The sequence below is a fragment of the Rhamphochromis longiceps genome, linkage group LG4 (assembly GCF_057381845.1).
Source record: "Rhamphochromis longiceps isolate RC_006_pf linkage group LG4, R_longiceps_female_GT1.1, whole genome shotgun sequence".
Lineage (NCBI taxonomy): Eukaryota > Metazoa > Chordata > Actinopteri > Cichliformes > Cichlidae > Rhamphochromis > Rhamphochromis longiceps.
Window position 1 is genome coordinate 5,506,370 of NC_140560.1, and position 18,160 is coordinate 5,524,529.

Here is an 18,160-nt window from a genome sequence, read left to right on the forward strand (position 1 = left end):
TTGTACCTGACAGCAGGGAAGTTGTAGTGAGGCAGTAACACTGTGTAAACAGACGGTGACATCAAGAGGTGCACACAATAAAAAACAACTGAGCAAAAAGCAGTGAGGGAGCCGGGCACTGATAGACAAAAACATGTTTCTACTGCAGTGGCCTCTACAGAACAAATGGTATTTTCTTTTGATGGCATACAAACCAGGAGCGCCTGAGTTAATGTTTAAACCCACTGTAGGGTGTCTTCCTCTCTCGTGCTCACATTTTTTAGAATTATTACCAACATAACACAGTCTTGCCGGGGGCGGGGCCACTGGGGGGGGGCAGCAAATTTTACAGAGTGGCCAGTGCCCTCCCTACATACATGGAACATTTGTTTGGCAGCTTTTTGTATAGCATATTTCCACGTGCTGAAGCTGCAGTTAGGGGGAATTCTGCAGTGGCAAACATGGTGTTCGAAGCAGAACTTCCCAGGGGAAAAACTAAATTAAATTAAAGCTTTATTTTGTCATAAAGATGGTAACCCTCTTAAACAGTTAATCTGACTGGTGATTCTGTACATACGGTGACCACTGAAAATGAATTCAGTTGTAACAATACTTCAAGGGCACCACTGCAGCCTCAAAACACAGCTTGAACATTTAGATGTTCGTGATGTCACTGATGACACGTCTATCAACTCTGCTTTGGTTGATAATGTCCACCAACGGGGAAGACAGGTTATTATTATATAAAACTAATTTCATGTGTTTCACAGTTTGTTGAAGCTACTTTAATTTGCTGGACTTGAATCTGAAAATAATCCAAAGTTGATGATGATGATCTACAAAGTCTCCAAGATTTTTATTTATCCTTGTGAGCGGTAAGAAGAGAGGAGGTGAAGTGTATTTGTGTTGGTGAGGTGAAGGCTGGTTAGCTGTGCTGGGAAAAATACAGTATTTACATATGTACAGTTAGGAAAATAACCTCTTGTATCAGCCTGTCTCAGTCTCAGCTTCTTCTTTTTTCACAGCCTTTGATATATACACTATATTACACACAATAATTCTCCCAACTATACAGCACGTGACTTTTTGCACTGAAGGAAATCTGATTCACGAGGAATTCTGTTCGGTCTGTCCATGTCATCAGCTTTTTATACATCATTAAAAAGAAATGTGTTGGCTTTTTTGCATTTAACATCAAGAACCATGATTTGTCAACACAAGCAGTCCAAGCAGGTCACCAACAACCCAGAAAGTTCCTGGAGCAAGATGCTCTGCTCAAGTTCCTCTACTGCCGTTTGCAGATTGTGGAGCCTCAGGTGGAGGGAGGGGAAGGAGAGGAGGGGGAGCGGGGAACGGGGCTCGGGCTGGGAAAATGGACCGGTTTGTGCATCGGACTTGAACGGCAGCTTCCCGGTTCTTCTTCCACCTCCCTCCTGGCTCCTCCTCTTCCTTTTCCTCCCCCTGCTCCGTGCCCCTCCAGTCCCTCAGAGTTCTCCAGCATCTCCTGGATGAGAGGAGGCATGGAGCCAGGGATCTCCATTTTCAGTGTGATCACTCGCTCTGCTCCTAAGAGAAAGCGTTTCAGAGAGAAGGTCAGCATAACGGCCTTGGTGGAATAAAACATCACAGGAGGAATGAATTCTTAAACTTTAAAATTCATTTACTTTTCATTTAGATATTAATGAAGGATAATGCACTGCTGGGAAACCACCATTACATTTTAGATAAGAAAGATCATGAGTCCAGCTGTAGCTCTAACAATGTTTGTTTCAAACACAAGAGGTTAGTATTTGCCAGTTAATGTGTGTGTGTGTAAATGTGTTACCTTTAACACTGATGCTCCTGAGGTCAGTAATCTTCATCAGTATCTTGGGGAACATGCAGGGTTTGTCAGGCCGCCTCCTCCTCACATAGAGCTACAGACACAGGTGATGAACATTTTAGGAAGAGGTGTTATCATCCACGATAATACCCATGTACAGTGCTCCCTCGTTTATCGCGGGAGTTACGTTCTAAAAATAAATCTGTGACGTAGTCAGCTTTATTTCTTACAATTATTATAGATGTTGTAAGGCTGTAAAACTCCTCACACTTTCACACTTTTCTCTCTTGTTTAACACTCAAACCTTCGTAGAAAAATAAGCCCAGTATTATAGAATGAAACCAAACCCGCAGGTGCCTTTGATGGTGCAAAATGTTTAGTTGACATTGCTGTTTTTTTTTTGGGGGGGGGGGGAACTTACAAACATACAGCGCAGGACTTCAATGCTAGCAATCAAAGATTTATGTACATTTGACAAGCTGAACACATTCTGTACTGGACAGGAGACACAGCACGAGATTGATTGACAATGGTCTGCAGCCAATCAGGACGCAGAACACAATGTGCTGTTAAAAAAAAGAAAAAAAGAAAAGCAAAATGGCACAAAAAAATCAGCGAAACAGCGAGGCCGCAAAAGGTGAACCACGTTGTAGCGAGGGACCACTCTACACGTTTTTAGTGACTTTCCATGGAAAACACATTTTAGCTCTATTTGTGCTTACTTAAAAGCCCTTCGTTTAGCTTTACTGCTGATGCCTGCAGACTCCAAGTATCAAGAAAATGTTTTTCAGTATTTTGTGTTGTCGAAATATTCTTCAAATACTGAGACATGATTTTGAGGCTATATCACCACGTTTAGTAGGAACAATTGAATGAAACTCATACACGCTGTAACACACTGATGTATTTACACACAACCGATTAACCGTAATGCCCCATAACCCAGGATGGCGAACCAATGTGCACATCAGGATAGGCCCGGTCTCTGATTGATGGGGTTAATGTTGCATCTTTACTTTCACTGGTAACTGTTGTGGTGATTCGGTGCAATAGAAACACAGCTGAACTGAATTGAAATGAAGTGAACTGAATATAAGCAGCATCTCAACATTTTCTTTGATATTCCAACAGGAGCTGCTTGAATGATGCCGGTCAGAGCACTCCTGAGATTAGTGTTTAAGAATGTGCATCAGCAGTTAACCATCAACTGTTTTCTAATCAGCACTGATGTACGCTAAAACTCTCCAAACACAAATAAACAGCTTTAACCAAAGAAATGCAAAGAGCAGTTTACACTACGGACAAACCAAGAAAGAAGCACCAAGTCTTCATGGAGTAAAATATTCATGCACAGATGGAATAAGTATTTAAATTAGAGCTGGGCGATAGAACGATAACGATATGTATTGCGAAATAACTTTTTCTCGATAGAAAAGTTAAACTATTGTGATAGGCCTCATCTCTCTTGTCCTCTTAAAAAAAAAAAAAAAGAAGAAGAAGAACAGCCAATCCAAATTAACGAACCAGAGCCGAACCAATCACAGCCGCAACGTCACGTCACGTGACTTGTTACGTACAGCACAAGTGCCAAGCCGCACATGTGTATTTGTTTGGGAAGCAGCCAGCCGCTGTGCCGCCCGGGTAATGGAGGAAATGAGTGTGCCGACTAGAAAAATCAACCGAGAGCGTGACCGAAGGTTACCGAAGAGAAAACAGATGATGGTTCCAACGCCGGAGAGATTGTCGAACAGAAGAGCCACAGAAGTTCCGTAGTGTGAAGGTATTTCGGCTATTTCAAGTCTGACAACAAACAGAGTAGCGTGCACTGTAAATGTGCCGAAAGCAAGTCTGGAAATACAATAAAGCGGTGCAGCTCAATCTCTGACTGGAAGCGCTAATTCGTCATTCGGCTTTTGTCAGACTAAAGTAACTGTTAAAACTGTTTGAAAAGCTAAGCTATACAACAAGGAGAGATTGAGAATTTCCTTTTAGTTCTCAGTTTATTTGATATTGACAAAAGTTAGTCAGTTTTGTCTGTTCTTCTGTAAAACAAACTAAGATTTATTTTTAGAATTAATATTTTGTTTCTAAGTGGAATTGACAATTTAGTCTGTTTCGTTTGTTCTATTTTGAAACTTAAACGCTTTAGCGGCTGCCTTTTGTGTAGTTTGCAATATTTGCCTTTATTTATCTGAAAAAGTCTCATGTTCCTTAAGTACATCTACCCTGTTGAACTTATTATGGGAAATAATATTTAAATAAAAACAAGCTGCTGATTATTTCACATTTTACTTGTGAGCAACGGCACATTTAAATCTTACAAATATAGTTATTTGGCTTATATCGTGATAGATATCGTTATCGCCTGAAATGAAAAAAACATATCGTGATATGAAAAAATCTTATATCGCCCAGCTCTAATTTAAATAAATGGAAAGAATGTTATTTAGGGTTATACAGTAGCATTGAAGTAACTGATTACTTGACTACAACAAGTAAAATTCAGGATTCCTCTCTTGCTCTTCATGACCAATCATTGTTCTCCACTGAAACTAGTTCAACACACGTGGGCAGCTACTAATCTCTATGCTGTCAGCTGAACACACTCTCTCTCTCTCCCTCCTCCTCCATCAGTGCGCATCAGTGAGTCACACCGCCGCGTGAAGTGGCGTGTGTCCTGATTAACATGAACATGAGCGCCAAATGTCACTTTATTAAGATAACTCCTTTTAAAGCTTTGTGCCTTCAGTAAAGACACACTGTGCTTAGAGCGCAGAAACACAGATACGCACATCTGTTCAACTGCACACGTTAGTTTTGTACAGCAAAGTTTATGCTCAAGAATGGAAGTCGAGTAATAACTTAAAGTCTAACCTTCAAAGCTTCGAGCATCGGCTCCTGAAGAATATCCACCTTCTCTGATTCCTCCAGATCCTGACGATCTGTGAAAAACAAATAACAAACACAAAGCATCGCTTCAGTGTCAGTATGTCTCCTTTGTCTTTCCTTTCACTCATGCTGCTGCGACACACAGTGCAGTACCTCCACAGAGCAGGCAGATGGCACTGAGTAACCCCGTTTCTGCATCGTCCATTTCCAGCGGGAGCAGCTGGTTGGCAAAGGCGAACACCAGGTCTGTGAGCGGTCCGAACCCGGCGTTGTGCATCTGAGTACGATTGAGGGTGAGGCCGTCGGAGAAGGTCATGGTGTCCTGGTCTGGAGTGTAGCGGGTGCAGATCCTCAGAATCTAGGAAAAGGATTCATTATCTGTTTAGTAACTCTTTGTTATAACGGAGGCCGACGTGTCAGAGGCGTTCAGTTTCCATCCGCGACGTCTGTTTGTGAGAAATTGTTTATTGCAGCTTGCAGGAAATCCTCACCAGTATGTCGAGGCATGCGGCTTTGAGCAGCGTGATCTGATCAGCGATGGTTAGGGTGGTGAAACCTGGGAGCTGCTTAGCAAACTCCACTGTCTTAATAATGCATTTGGTAGACAGTTCGCTGAACTTGTCCCAGAGACTCACATCCAGAGCCACGCGCTGCTCCGAGCTGTTGCTCTGCAGGATAGAAGAGAAACCAAAGGCCGATTGAATAAAAATCAGTTTTTGACATTCAGTTTTTGAACTCACATACGCTCGTCTGTGTGTGTGTGTGTGTGTGAGTACCGTGGTGTATTTTCCCAGCTGACAGAGGGAGGGGAATGTATCCTCATGGGCCCGGCGAACTCGTTCGATCATCTGCTCCATGTCTGCTGACAGGACGTAGAGCTCTGTGTCGGGCTGCTTCTTCTCTTCCTTCTTCTTCTTTGTTCGGTCATTTCGCACCACTTGGAATGGAAATGAAGATGAGAGGATTTAGCTGAGAACATTCATCCCCATGAAGAATCTGCAATCCACCGTAAGACGTCGGACACCTGAAATACTTCCCCGTTTAATATGCAGCCACTTCACTTAGCACATGGACTGGAAACAACTAGCCTGGAGACTGTTTCACGAATTAGCCCTAAAAGTCCAAAATTATTAAGTTTCTTTTTATTTGCAGATTGACTCAACACTAAACGGGGGTTCATGTCTCAAACTGCTGCTTACAGTTAACACCACTCTCTTTTTTCACAGGAAGCAAAATCTGCCAAACAGCATCTGTTCCAGACCAGGGTAAGGGAAAGTTTTCCTCTTCATGAAATAAATGAGTATAATCACATCTACTACATTCATACTGACTTGATTCTTGGTTCACACACTGTGCATTATGAAATGATATGAAAAAGCAGCCAGCATAGACATGCAGGAGCACTAAAGCTTTCAGGGCCATGTGTTAACTAGGAACGACCACCAGAGGGAGACAAACAACAAGGTTAGAATACAGCACTGAGGCCCAGAAGTCAGGAAAAGTCTTTCCCCATAAACACATATACACCCCCTGTAAGTGCTTCCTATCTAATATTCACATAAGTCTGAAATGCAGGGATTGAAGCACCGACCTTCTGATTAGTAGCTGACCAACTCTACCTCCTGAGCCACAGCCACCCCAAAGAGTAAAACTGCAAGACCTCTAAGCAACTTAAAGCATTTGCCTGCTTAAGAAGCTGCCTTTCTTCCACACACCCACAAAAATCAACCTGCGCCCGTACTCACGCTCTTTAGACATGCCCACATCCAGGCACTTCTGCAGTCGACATGACTGACACCGGTTCCTCGTCACTTTGTTGATGACACAGACTTTGTCCCGGTGGCACGTGTACACCATGTTCTTCTGGATGCTCCTCCGAAAGAAACCCTGACAGAGAAACAGATGTTGAGAAAAAGGGTAACAGAAAGCGCTGTGAGCGTGTGCAGGAGCTGGAACTGGAATGAAAACTGCAGAATTATTTCAACTGTAACAAGTGTAATCCTGAAGTGACTCATTCAGCTGATGGGCTGCTGGGCGGAGGTCTAACAGAACATGAGTCTGACCACAAGCACATCAAAGCACACACACACACACACACACACACACACACACACACACACACACACACACACACACACACACACACACACACACACACACACACAGCAATATCAAAGCAGACACTAATTGCACAGACAGATCCTTTGTGTGTCTCTACAGGATTAGATGAAGCCACGAGGCTTAGAGATCCTCGGGTGGCATAAAGGTCGTGACCTCTTTGCTGACACTTTCTGCAAATACTCCGAAGTCTCTTGCTCTATACGCTGCCATTTAAGTCGGCTTTCAAACTGTAGATGACGTTTTATGGTCCAGAAGGAGCACTGTGGCTTAGTGTGCATGTTTTCCAAACTCAAGTGCTTATGTTTCGCTGCCTACCTTGCAGCCTTCGCAGGCGCTGACTCCATAATGGTATCCTGATGATTTGTCCTGGCAGACAAAGCAGGGTTTGTAGATACGAGGTGGTGGAGGAGGTGAGGGAGGACTGGGGACAAGCAGGTCCTCCCCTGAGCTCGTGCTCTCGGTCTCTATGGCTGCAAAAGAGATTTACATGCAATCAGGCTACAATTTACAAAGAGCAAATAATCCTCATTTATGTCATCCTGGAGCTCTGCCTGTCTGAAAGGAGACTTTTCTTTAACCTTCAAGTGACTGAGTGGAGTCGTTTATGACACACATGTATTTATTAGTGCCGATGTGGCCTTTTTTGGACTGATTCTTATTCTTATATAGTGCTTTTCTACTCTCCTGGAGGACTCAAAGCGCTGTATACAACACGCCTCATTCACCTATACACACAAGCACTCTATGCTTTGTCAGTGCTTTAGCTAACATACGCATTCATACTCTGATGTATGCATCAGAGAGCAAGTGGGGGTTAGTATCTTGCTCAAGGATATTTGGCATGGAGACTGAGGGAGCCAGGAATCAAACCACCTTCTGATCTGCAGATGACCTGCTCTACCTCCTGAGCTACAGCCACCCCGTCCATCATCCATCAGTGTTTTTCATCCAATGTTCCTTGTCTGGGTTCAGATCACAGGGGTACCAGTCTCAGCTGAGCAGCCCAAACTTCCCTCTCCTTGGTCACGTCTTCCAGCTCATCCAGGGCTGGGGGCACACTGAGTTGTTCCCAAACTGGCCAACATATATACTCCCTCCTGGGTCTGATCCGGGACCTCCTCCCAGTAGGTTTTGCTCGGAACACCTCGCCTACAAGGTGTCCAAAAGGCATCCTAGTCAGACGCCTAATTCAACTCAACCAGCTTCCTCTCGAATGACCGAGCTCCTCACGCTATCTCTAAGAGCACAGCCACCCTTTGAAGGAAACTTCTCGTTCTTTTGGGGATTCCCCAGAGCTCAGGCTAAAAACTACTCACCTGGGATAGTAACTCATCCCTCACCTGGTTCCTTTTTGGACACTCAAAAATACATCGTCAAGTACAATCAGGCTATGAAAGCAAGTGAGGAGGAGATATCACTGGAGTACTCGCTAGTCATACTCTACCTGTGGATGGAAATTACTGATGCAGTGTTAAAGGAGGGCTTAAAGGTACGAAATAATATTTTATTTCAATGCGACAACATTGTGCATGCCCTGAACAGTTACAGGGATAAGTTCCCTCAGTTACTGGCTATCACTGTAGTCTTGCACTGTAATGCTGTTGTTGCTGCCACAACAGCAGCTGCTGCAATCACAGAAAACGTTTTGAGGTACATTCCTCACCCCTAAATGTGAGATAGTGAAAGGCCATGGGTATCTGGTTGGTGTGGGCAAACAAATAACGGAAAAAACAAAACAAACTAATATGGATATTTATTATAATTTATATTTAAGGGAACTTCTGAGATGATGTTAGCCGAGCAAACTCACAGTAATCAGCTCAACCATCCAGCACCGGACACACTTGGCCCGACAAAGCTGGATCACATCAGCCTGCTGATCAGAGTTGCTGTGTGTTAGCACTAAGTGCTGCTCTGCTCCTGAGTCTCTGTCAAAGCTGACGCCTTGTTTTGTTCAAAGGTAAACTTCAACGGTGATTTACTTTGGAGGTCTCGGCCCTTCAGATTAACAAACCCTACTCCCTCTCCCACTTTGCCTCCTCTGACCTAACGCATTCTCTCTCTCTCTCTCTCTCTCTCTCTCTCTCGCACGCACACACACACACACGTCTACCCTCCCCCTTTAGTAGCCATACCAGACATTCCTCTATGGAGGAGATTCAACTCCCCTCTACTCTGCTGTGCTTCTGTTTACACAGAGAGAAACGCAGAGATCCTCCTCCTCTGCCGCATCATACCATTCCTCCATCTTCTCCTCACTTCATCTTTCCTCTATTTGCCTTTGCTCTCTTCTCACTGACACTCTAGCCATGCATTCCCTGAAGCACCGTCTGACCTCTTTTAAACTTCTCACTCAGACCCGCCTCTCGCCATGCGTTCCCTCCCCTCTGCTTACCAAGTGCCTCTTTCTCTGTTTTCATCTTTGTGTTTGTTAATCTCTTCCTATTGCTTTCCACTTCTGCTTCAGTGTGTCGGACATGACGGCCACAGGCAGCAGTGTGTCCACGCACACACACACACACACACACACACACACACACACACACACACACACACACACACACACACACACACACACTGCAGCTGTGGCTCCAAACGAGGGCAAAGGTCTTTACTGTATAAGCGAGTAAGAGGGCATCTCCAAAGATGGGTCTCCAACTTGATTTAGGAACAGATGCTAGTGTTTTGATCAATTTTGAGCACATCTACAGTTATTCATTTGAAATAATTCTACAAAAAAGCAAACAAACAATAAGACAAAGATTTAAGTAAACAGATCTTTTTATGTCACAGTGTTTTGGGGGGTTGGATTTAAATTTAAAAAATAAACTTATTAAACATATTAAAGACTTTTAATTTCCTGAAATCAAAACTTTAGGAATTTTGGAACCAACAACTGGAGACAGCTGCTGTAAATGTTGGGCCAAGTTTCTCAAGAAGGGAAACTTCAGCATCTGGTGACCTCCATGGTTCCTGTCTTCACACACTTACTGACCGCAGAGGATTTTTAGCTAATTTTTGCAAAGAATAATCCCAATAATTACAACTAATCACAGTTTTTCCAGTCCTTTTAAGCCTGTGACTACAGGAGGCTTATAAAAAAGCTGAGAGGAAACTTGGACACGTGTCCAAGTTTCCTCTCAGCTTTTTTATAAGCGTCATTTTGCCACCCATGTGCAAAAACTCAAGAGAACTCTTTCTAAAGACCCGATTGTATCAAACACTCTCAAGTTACTCTATAAAGAGGAGTGAAATGAGTTTTTCCTACCAGGCACATTGTTTGGGGATATGCGTGACTAGGATGGCCAGACGTGGAAAAGCTGCTGCCCTCACCCTCAGAGCTGTGGGTGCAAAGTAAGCTGTCCTAACCAGCAAACCTGCACGGCTTTGATGTAGAAAACGAACAGCAGAATGTACATGTCACAGAGAGCTGAAGAATAACCACTCGACCAGAGAGCAACCACATTCTGCACCAGCATGTGGACTTTAACCTACATGAAGACTGCTGCTGCCAGCGTTAGCCACACACGGCAATCTGATCTGGCATCTCGCATGCAATATGTCACCAAGTGCCTCGTTTCATTTTATAAACACTTTTTCTTTTTAGGAAACTCTGCACAACTGAGTCAATGACAGGTGCAGACAGGAAAATATATAGTAGCACCTCGGCAGACAGTCCTGCTTACCATAATATTTTATTCAGTTACAACGTTTCAGCCTGTGTGACCTTCGTCAGTGTTTCATAAACACTTTAAATATGATGTATTTAATAAGAAATGTGAATAAAGGCTTAAAATGGCACTCTGATATACATACAGTGTAAATTTGATTGTTTTGTTCTGTGACTTTTTAGTATCCATTCATTCAACCGATGTGAAAAATAATAAATGTTCAAATGAACTGCAAAATAGAATCAGGTGGCCCTCTCAAGTACAATCTGAAGTGAGGTTATGGCACTGTAACCACACATAGCACTACATTACAAATACTTTCATAAGTGATCATGACAGACAGACAAAAATCTTTCCATTGAGAAGCTATAAAGTACACTTTTTTTGTCTTTTACTTTTGAAATGATTCCTATAAATATGATGATTTAGTTTCCTTTAACGGTTGCTGCAAAAATAGATTGGTGGTTTCAGCTGTAGTGATTTGGGTGGAGTATCAGTATACATTTGGTTTGCTTTAAAAAGGCACAAACTAAAGTTGTACCTTTAAGGAAGAGAAAAGATCGTCTTTTAAAGCTCTATGGTCATGAGATAAGAGCTTTTGTCTCAATAAGATGAGAGGCCAGCTGGGCCGTGTGTTCGGTTTATCAGCCCTTTAGTTAGTCATCACCTCTTTTGTTTCTTATCAGGATCCTCTGGTTAAGTTTTTCCAACCTGAACCAGAACGTTAGCTTTACTGTCCCGATGCAGTACAGACGCACACAATGAAATGCTTTTCTAGCTGCACTGTGCACACATACGAAATAAAACTTTATCCAAAAGTTAGTTTAACACCTGCAGCTACCTAGTAAAGCCCATATTAATTTGAGCCTTGAGGTTTACTCAGGTCAACAAATGGTTAAACCCTTCAGAGTCTGGTGTGCTCAGCCAAACTGTGTCCTGGGGTCAGCTCACGACCAGCAGCAGCAGCATGAAATGTTAGCCAGTGCTGGGCTGAGCCGTTTCACCAATCTGATGTAAAATATTGTTAAATGGGAGCCCCAGGCAGTCATGGCATGGCGCCAGCAAGCCTCTGCTGAATAGAGAGTGTGATCTGCCAGCTTAGAGACCAGAAACACAGAGAGACGGCAACCAGGAAGTTCTTAAACTTGACTTTCATACCATCTTTATTACTTTTGAAGAATTTTCTTGGTTAGACACTAGCTCGTTTCACCTCTAATCGAGCAATATGGATGAAATTCCCCCATCATCTTGTTCCATATCACAATGATAACGAGCTGTACTGAAAAGCTCATTGCAGCTGGAATCAGCAGTGACGTGGCTTACACCAGCGGTCCCAAACCCCCGGGGCCACGGACCGGTACCGGTCTGTGAGTCGTTTGGTACCGAGCCGCGAGAGTTGAGGTTTGGGGTGAAATTCATGGTTTTCAGGGATTTCACCATTAACTTGTGTGTCTTATTTTGAAAGAAATATTTACGTGTTACTATAGCGACCAGAGAGCATTAAGGGGCAGAGAGGAGGATGTTATTCTAAATGTTGTTAATGCTAATAAAGTTACACAATTACACAGTGAATTCGCGTTTATTATTATATTTACAAAATACAACAGTTTTTGTCTTGGTCCTGTCATTTTATTTTGTTGTATTTATCCGTCACACCTTAAAGGCCGGTGAAAATATTGTCTCACATTGTCTGACCGGTCCGTGGTGCAAAAAAGGTTGGGGACCGCTGGCTTACACGATTGTCTAACAAGTGAACGCTCCCTGGTTTGATTCCTGAATGAGAGACAAACCAAACATGCAGAACTACCTGCTGTAAGCCTGCAGCTGAAAGTACTGCACTGAATGGGATGACGATGTTCGTGTTTGGCTTATTACATTGTGTAATAATGATTAAATCAAGTTATTTCATAACTATCAACAATCCTGTAAATCCAGTATTGCCAAAAAGCAGTGACTACACAATGATGTGCTCACTCTGACCTAATAACATAACGCAACCACAAGGACAGCTTGTATTACACACACTTGCCACATTGAACTATAAAAGGCCTTACGGTTGAATTTTATACCTAAGATTCATATTTCAAAGTTTGTTAAACTGATTTTATGCTGCATTTATTTATTTATTTATTTATTTATTTTTTAATGTAAATAACAGACCAAAAGACAGACTGACCAATCAGAACGCTGCATTTGGCAACAAGTGCATTTGTAGCTTGCGGTACGCTCAGCGGTATTGAACATATCCCGGTAAATCGGATCTCTGACATGATCTATTTGGCTCCTCAAATGTGGCCCCAACTCTGCCAACAAGAGCTCAAACTGTCCGACTGACATCCTGAAATATGTACGGAGGCTTGCACAGTGCACTACTTTCAGGCGTAACAGCACTAACAGCTCTGTGAATGAACTCTTGCTCCAATGCAGCTGAGAGCGACAGTCGTTGTTCTGCTCTGCAGCCAATGAGCTGTGGCAGCACGTCAACCAGTTCTCCTCTTTCTGCAGATCCAGGTTAGAGTAACACAGCTCGCAGTAGTTCTCCAGAGCGGAACAAGGACTTCTGTCTCCAGCTGTAGTCCAATGTGATGAAGCTCAACTATGTCCTTCAAGAGACCCTCTGCAAGGATCCAGCTGTGGATCGCCACAACAGAAACTTAGCCCACTGAGTTGGCAGTCAACATTTTCTCAGAAAAACAAAAAATAGAAATAAATGAATAAATGAAAGCTTATCTAGTTTACATTTTTAAAACTTACTCAACAGTTTGCAATGACTAAATTTCAGCAAGTGACAATCTTTCGGCATGAAATGCAATCAAGGCATTTGGAAACTATACAAGTCAAAGTTTCTACCGCCAACATTTTGGCCTCGACTGTAGTCGCAGCTCCAAAGCACTGACCTTCAGGCTTAAAAATGCAGAGTCCAAAATCAGTAGCCGTGTCCATCTTTGACATACAGTCAGTGGATATGAGCGATAATTAGCATGTTACGAATATGAAACAACAAAGTGTTTGTGTGGCTGGTTTACATTTCATTCTTTCTCATGCATCCAGTGATGAGACCAGGACATGAAGATGTGAACTGTACACCAAGATTTTGTATAGCAGAGGACTGTGTCTCAAGCAAATCAATTAATAAGTAGGTTTCCATGACTACTCTTTAACATTTGTATGATAGGATACACACCGACACACAGGAATACAAAAAACACCTTTTTTTTCTTTTCTCTTTTTTTGCACACTTCAGTTAAACTTGGCCAGCATACCCTTGCATTCCCAGACAAACTGTGAATGTGACTGTGTGTGTGTGCGCGTGTGTGTGCATCACTGCCTCCAACAGACAGAAAGAGAGGTCATCCAGTGCAGAGAAATGATGACTGGGCAGCTGACACAGGAAAGAAAGAGTTAGATAGAAGGAGGAATAAAGGGAGGGGGAGATGTAGGTCACTTCCCAATTGTCAGTGAGTCATTGCTCTGGATCACACCCAACAAACATTCAAGAAGAGGGACACACACACACACACACACACACACACACACACACACACACACACACACACACACACACACACACACACACACACACACACACACACACACAGCTTCTGTGTTGTTGCTGAATATGTGTGCCTGGGTCTGTGTATAGCCTTTGGCCTTTGAACTTGTTTGACACTCTTCATTCCAGTCACGCAAAGACACACACACACACACACACACACACGCACACGCACACACACACAGGGCAACCATCCCCATCTTTACAGCCTGGATTTACGAGCGCTCCTCTCTTGTTCCTATATGCCCCCCCTCCCCTCTCACCAGCTAACCAGAGTCCACTTTGCACTTTTCCTCTTTATTGCTTTTACTCAGTTGTGCAAGCTGTGACATCACTGCAGCATCACCACAGGGTTACAGTCTGACTCTCAGGCTTAGTGCTTCAGCCATGTCACAGTGGGGTGAGGCAACACTGTCGAATCATATCAATGAAGTTATGTATTTATATATTCTCGTGTTAGTCCTGTGACACATGCGCAGCCCATCCCGAGTGAATGCGACCTTTAGCAGGCTTTAACAACCCTCCCACAACTGGGATGCACCAGTTGTGAAATTCTAGGTAAATAACAGTGTTTCAAATCAACAATTTGCATTAGTAGATACCGAGATTTTATTTCTAGTTGTTGTTGCTATTTACTTGCCAATCTGTTTCGATTACCTGACCCATTTGCGGTCAATATTCGGCCAACAGCTGATGTCTCTACAGTTTGAGTTTGTTTTTGTCCCCCTTTTTGTACCAGGGAGGAAGTGAAAGCAGCAGCGCTATTAATATCAAACATCACTGAACATTTAGCCAGTGCAAAACGGAGGTGACACAACAGATGAATACCGGCCACTGTAAATCACATCTAATTCCCTGAGATCAGTCAGCAGGGCACATAATGGCTGAAACTGATATTCTGCATACATATCATACCTCATCGAAGCATCAAAGTGTCTGGATGGTAAATTTATGCACCTTATATGGTAAGGAGCAAAGATTATTCCACAACTGAGGCCAAACAGTGCGCCATCACCTCCCCCGATTACTTCTTAAAGCAAAATTCTTATGCATACTATGTATGTGTGTGTACATATATATACACACATGTATGTATATATTATACACACATGTATATATATATATATATACATATACACACACACACACTGATAGCTTAGGGTGAGAGGCAGGGTACACCCTGGACAGGTCGCGGGTCTGTCACAGGGCTAACACACACAGAGACAATCATGCACACTCACATCTCATACATGTGTGGTTTTGCCATTATGCACCAAAATGACGCCGTCATCATGATACTCAAACTCAGAGGATAGCCATTATCATAAACTGGAATATTCTTTATCAGTCATTCATATCTTTACAGTTTAGACACACCGAGGTTAACTGGCTGATGGCACCATGGACGCAAATATCAACGGGCAACAACGTCACGTAATGATGTCAGTTACCATGGTTTGTCTGTTGTGTCAGATCAATGTAGCGATTTTGTGACAATGGGCTGAAAGACTTTAAATCACTAAAGACTTTTAACTTCAATAACAAAGATTTTGTCCTGGGCTGAAAAGGGAAAAAAACAATATAATCAAAATGAACAAATAATACCAATAAAAGATGCCTACGGGCCTTAGTTGTTACCGAAAACATTAATCCCAGTTTTATTTACAATCTGCGTTTGTTTCAGTTTCAAGTGTGTGTGTCCAATAGTTCATTGGTAACTAAATAAATAAATGTACGATTATATGAACACTTTATAGAATTGTAAGTTTATAATATGGACACTTGCGACAAACCACAATTTTAATCGGTAGATTAAGCGCATTCTTAATTCATAACTCAAAGTTTGGCTTAAAAAAAATGTCTGAAAGTGGTGAAAAGGTACTGATCAAAATTAGCTAAAGCCCAAGATGACACACAGCATGTGTCAATTACAATTGAAAAAGAGGAAACGCGATGACAAAGTGAAACAGCTGGGACCAGTTTATGTCTTTATATTTTTGTCCAAACCCTCCTGACACACAGGTGACAGCTGTGACCAAAAGCTCACAAAAGCTGTAAAGACTTTAAAGCACGTTATTAATTAAGGACACTGGCTAAGAAAAGCTAAATGGTGTAGCTGTGTCCTCACTTCTCATTCAGCAGGCTAAAAACAAACCGTGGCAGCTCGAAGAGGATGCTGGCATGTGTCCCAGCTGGCCTCAGCTAACGGATGTACTCATTCCCTTCAGCTGACAAGAATACTCCAGCATGAGCGCTGGATTATCCTGCACTCCCCTGGTACTTGTTTTAACTCATTTAAGTACTACTACAGATCTATGGCCGATGATGCAGCGCTCTGTGTAAAACTCCAACATGACAAATAATCTTTGTCTCACTCACAGTGGCTGGATCCGCTCCAGTGCCTGCCGGTCAGCAGAGACCCTCCAAAGGGGCGCTGGAGTCCTCCTACAACGGACAAGAGTCCCTTCTCCGGCCCGAGCCCCGGGGGTCTGTGGTAGTAGTCCATGCTTAGAAAAGAGCCCGTGCTTGGGCTGCTGGGGCTTGGGCTTAAACCCACAACATCCACGCTTTCGTACATCTCCGAGAGGCGGGAGTCGGGATGTGGTCTCTGTGTGGTAAATAGAGGGAGGGGGGGAGAAGATCAAAGCGTCCTGGACGGCGATGAGAGAAAGAGGAGCGGAGGGAAGGAAGAGTTCACATCTTCATAACAGACTGATAGGAGCCAGAGGAGGAGGAGGATTCCCGGTGACCTTTCAGGCTTCGGACAAACGTAGTTAACAGTCAAACTTTGCCGTCTTTTGTGATGTTATTCATGTATTCTTTTGTGTCTCTTTCACAAATTAAACATCGCTACAGTCCAAATGCTACAAGTGCTAACAACCCAAGTGCCGCTGCTACCTCGAAGCCCTGAAAAGACGAAAAGACTAAAAGCCAGGGGAGAGAAACACTGTCGCTCCAGTCGCCTCTCGCACCGTCACACAGTCGTGTGTCATGTTTTACTTCATAGTGAGTGTGGGCTGCCGCCTGCGTCCGCTGATCCACAGCTCCTATTTTCTATTAGGCTAAATATATCGTGTCATACAACTTGCCCCTGAAGCCACCCAGGTGAAGTCTTTTTCACCGACATTGTGCTCCGTAATGTCACAGCCAGTACACTCTGTCCTGAAATCCACGCACGCTGTCAATGAATGTAACCAAAGCCTTAAAGTAAATCGGTCCGGTCGGTTGGTGCGTCGCTCGTTCCGGTTTAGAGAGTGCACGCATTAAAAGCAAAAATACGCAAAAAAAACGAAAAAAAAGCCCAGAGCCGACACATTAATTCTGCAAATGTGAGCGGTGTGGGACTTTGAAGTTGCTGCTGTATATGCAAAGAGCAGAATATCCAGAGGTGAGGAAAGCTGGAGAGATAATCCGAGGCAGTCAGGAGCGCTGCTTGTTGCTAGTAGCTGAGGTCCAGCAGCGGTACACGAGTGTCCTGTGGTAACCCCCACTCTGTACCCGACGGCCTCTCTCTCTCCCCCCACCCTCTCGCTCTCTCCTCTCTCTCTCGCTCTCTTTCTGGTTGGTGAGAGACACCAGCTGCGCACGAGCTCCCCCTACTTGTCATGCGCGAGCCTCCAAATAAAACCTACCTGCTTTGTTCCACCAGGAGGAGGGTATAGAGTTAAAGGAAATGATCTTAATCGTGGCTTCCCTTGCCCCCATATAAGGGCTTTCGGAGATTTGCCTGTCCCATAACAGTTTGGTAATGGAGTAAATTTAAACAGTACATTTTAATCACTGAACAATTCACTTGCAGCAGTTTGGCCCACTGCCATTCCCCAACTTCCCTTTACTAGATTATCTTAAAACAAATGAGTGTGTGAGAAAGACCTCTTTTCTACCACTCGGTTATTCTAGCTTTGTATATTCCAATTTTTAAATTAAGTTTTATCCTTTTTTTTTTTAAATTCATTTAAGTTTCAATGAGTTTCCATAATGGATTTTCTCATTTCAGTTTAGATTTTATTATTTGAAAAAGTTTCAGTGTTTGAATCTTTTTAGTAACTTCTCTATGGAGGGCATGTATCAGAGCCAATACTTAGTTTTGAGATGCAGTTTACATTTTGTGATAGTTTAAGTTTC

General features: G+C 43.1%; 1 protein-coding gene across 1 annotated transcript; it reads right to left on the minus strand.

The window, feature by feature from the left end:
• Positions 1–249: 249 nt before the first annotated feature.
• Positions 250–17,525, minus strand: LOC146670886 (retinoic acid receptor alpha-B-like). The gene is made up of 9 exons (XM_085403008.1): positions 16,415–17,525; positions 7,127–7,281; positions 6,436–6,577; positions 5,467–5,627; positions 5,182–5,358; positions 4,844–5,048; positions 4,676–4,743; positions 1,805–1,895; positions 250–1,545 (listed from the first exon to the last, which is right to left on the minus strand). Exons 1-9 carry the CDS (start codon positions 16,611–16,613, stop codon positions 1,292–1,294), a joined length of 1,452 nt encoding a protein of 483 aa, XP_085259134.1. The 5' UTR covers positions 16,614–17,525; the 3' UTR covers positions 250–1,291.
• Positions 17,526–18,160: the final 635 nt, after the last annotated feature.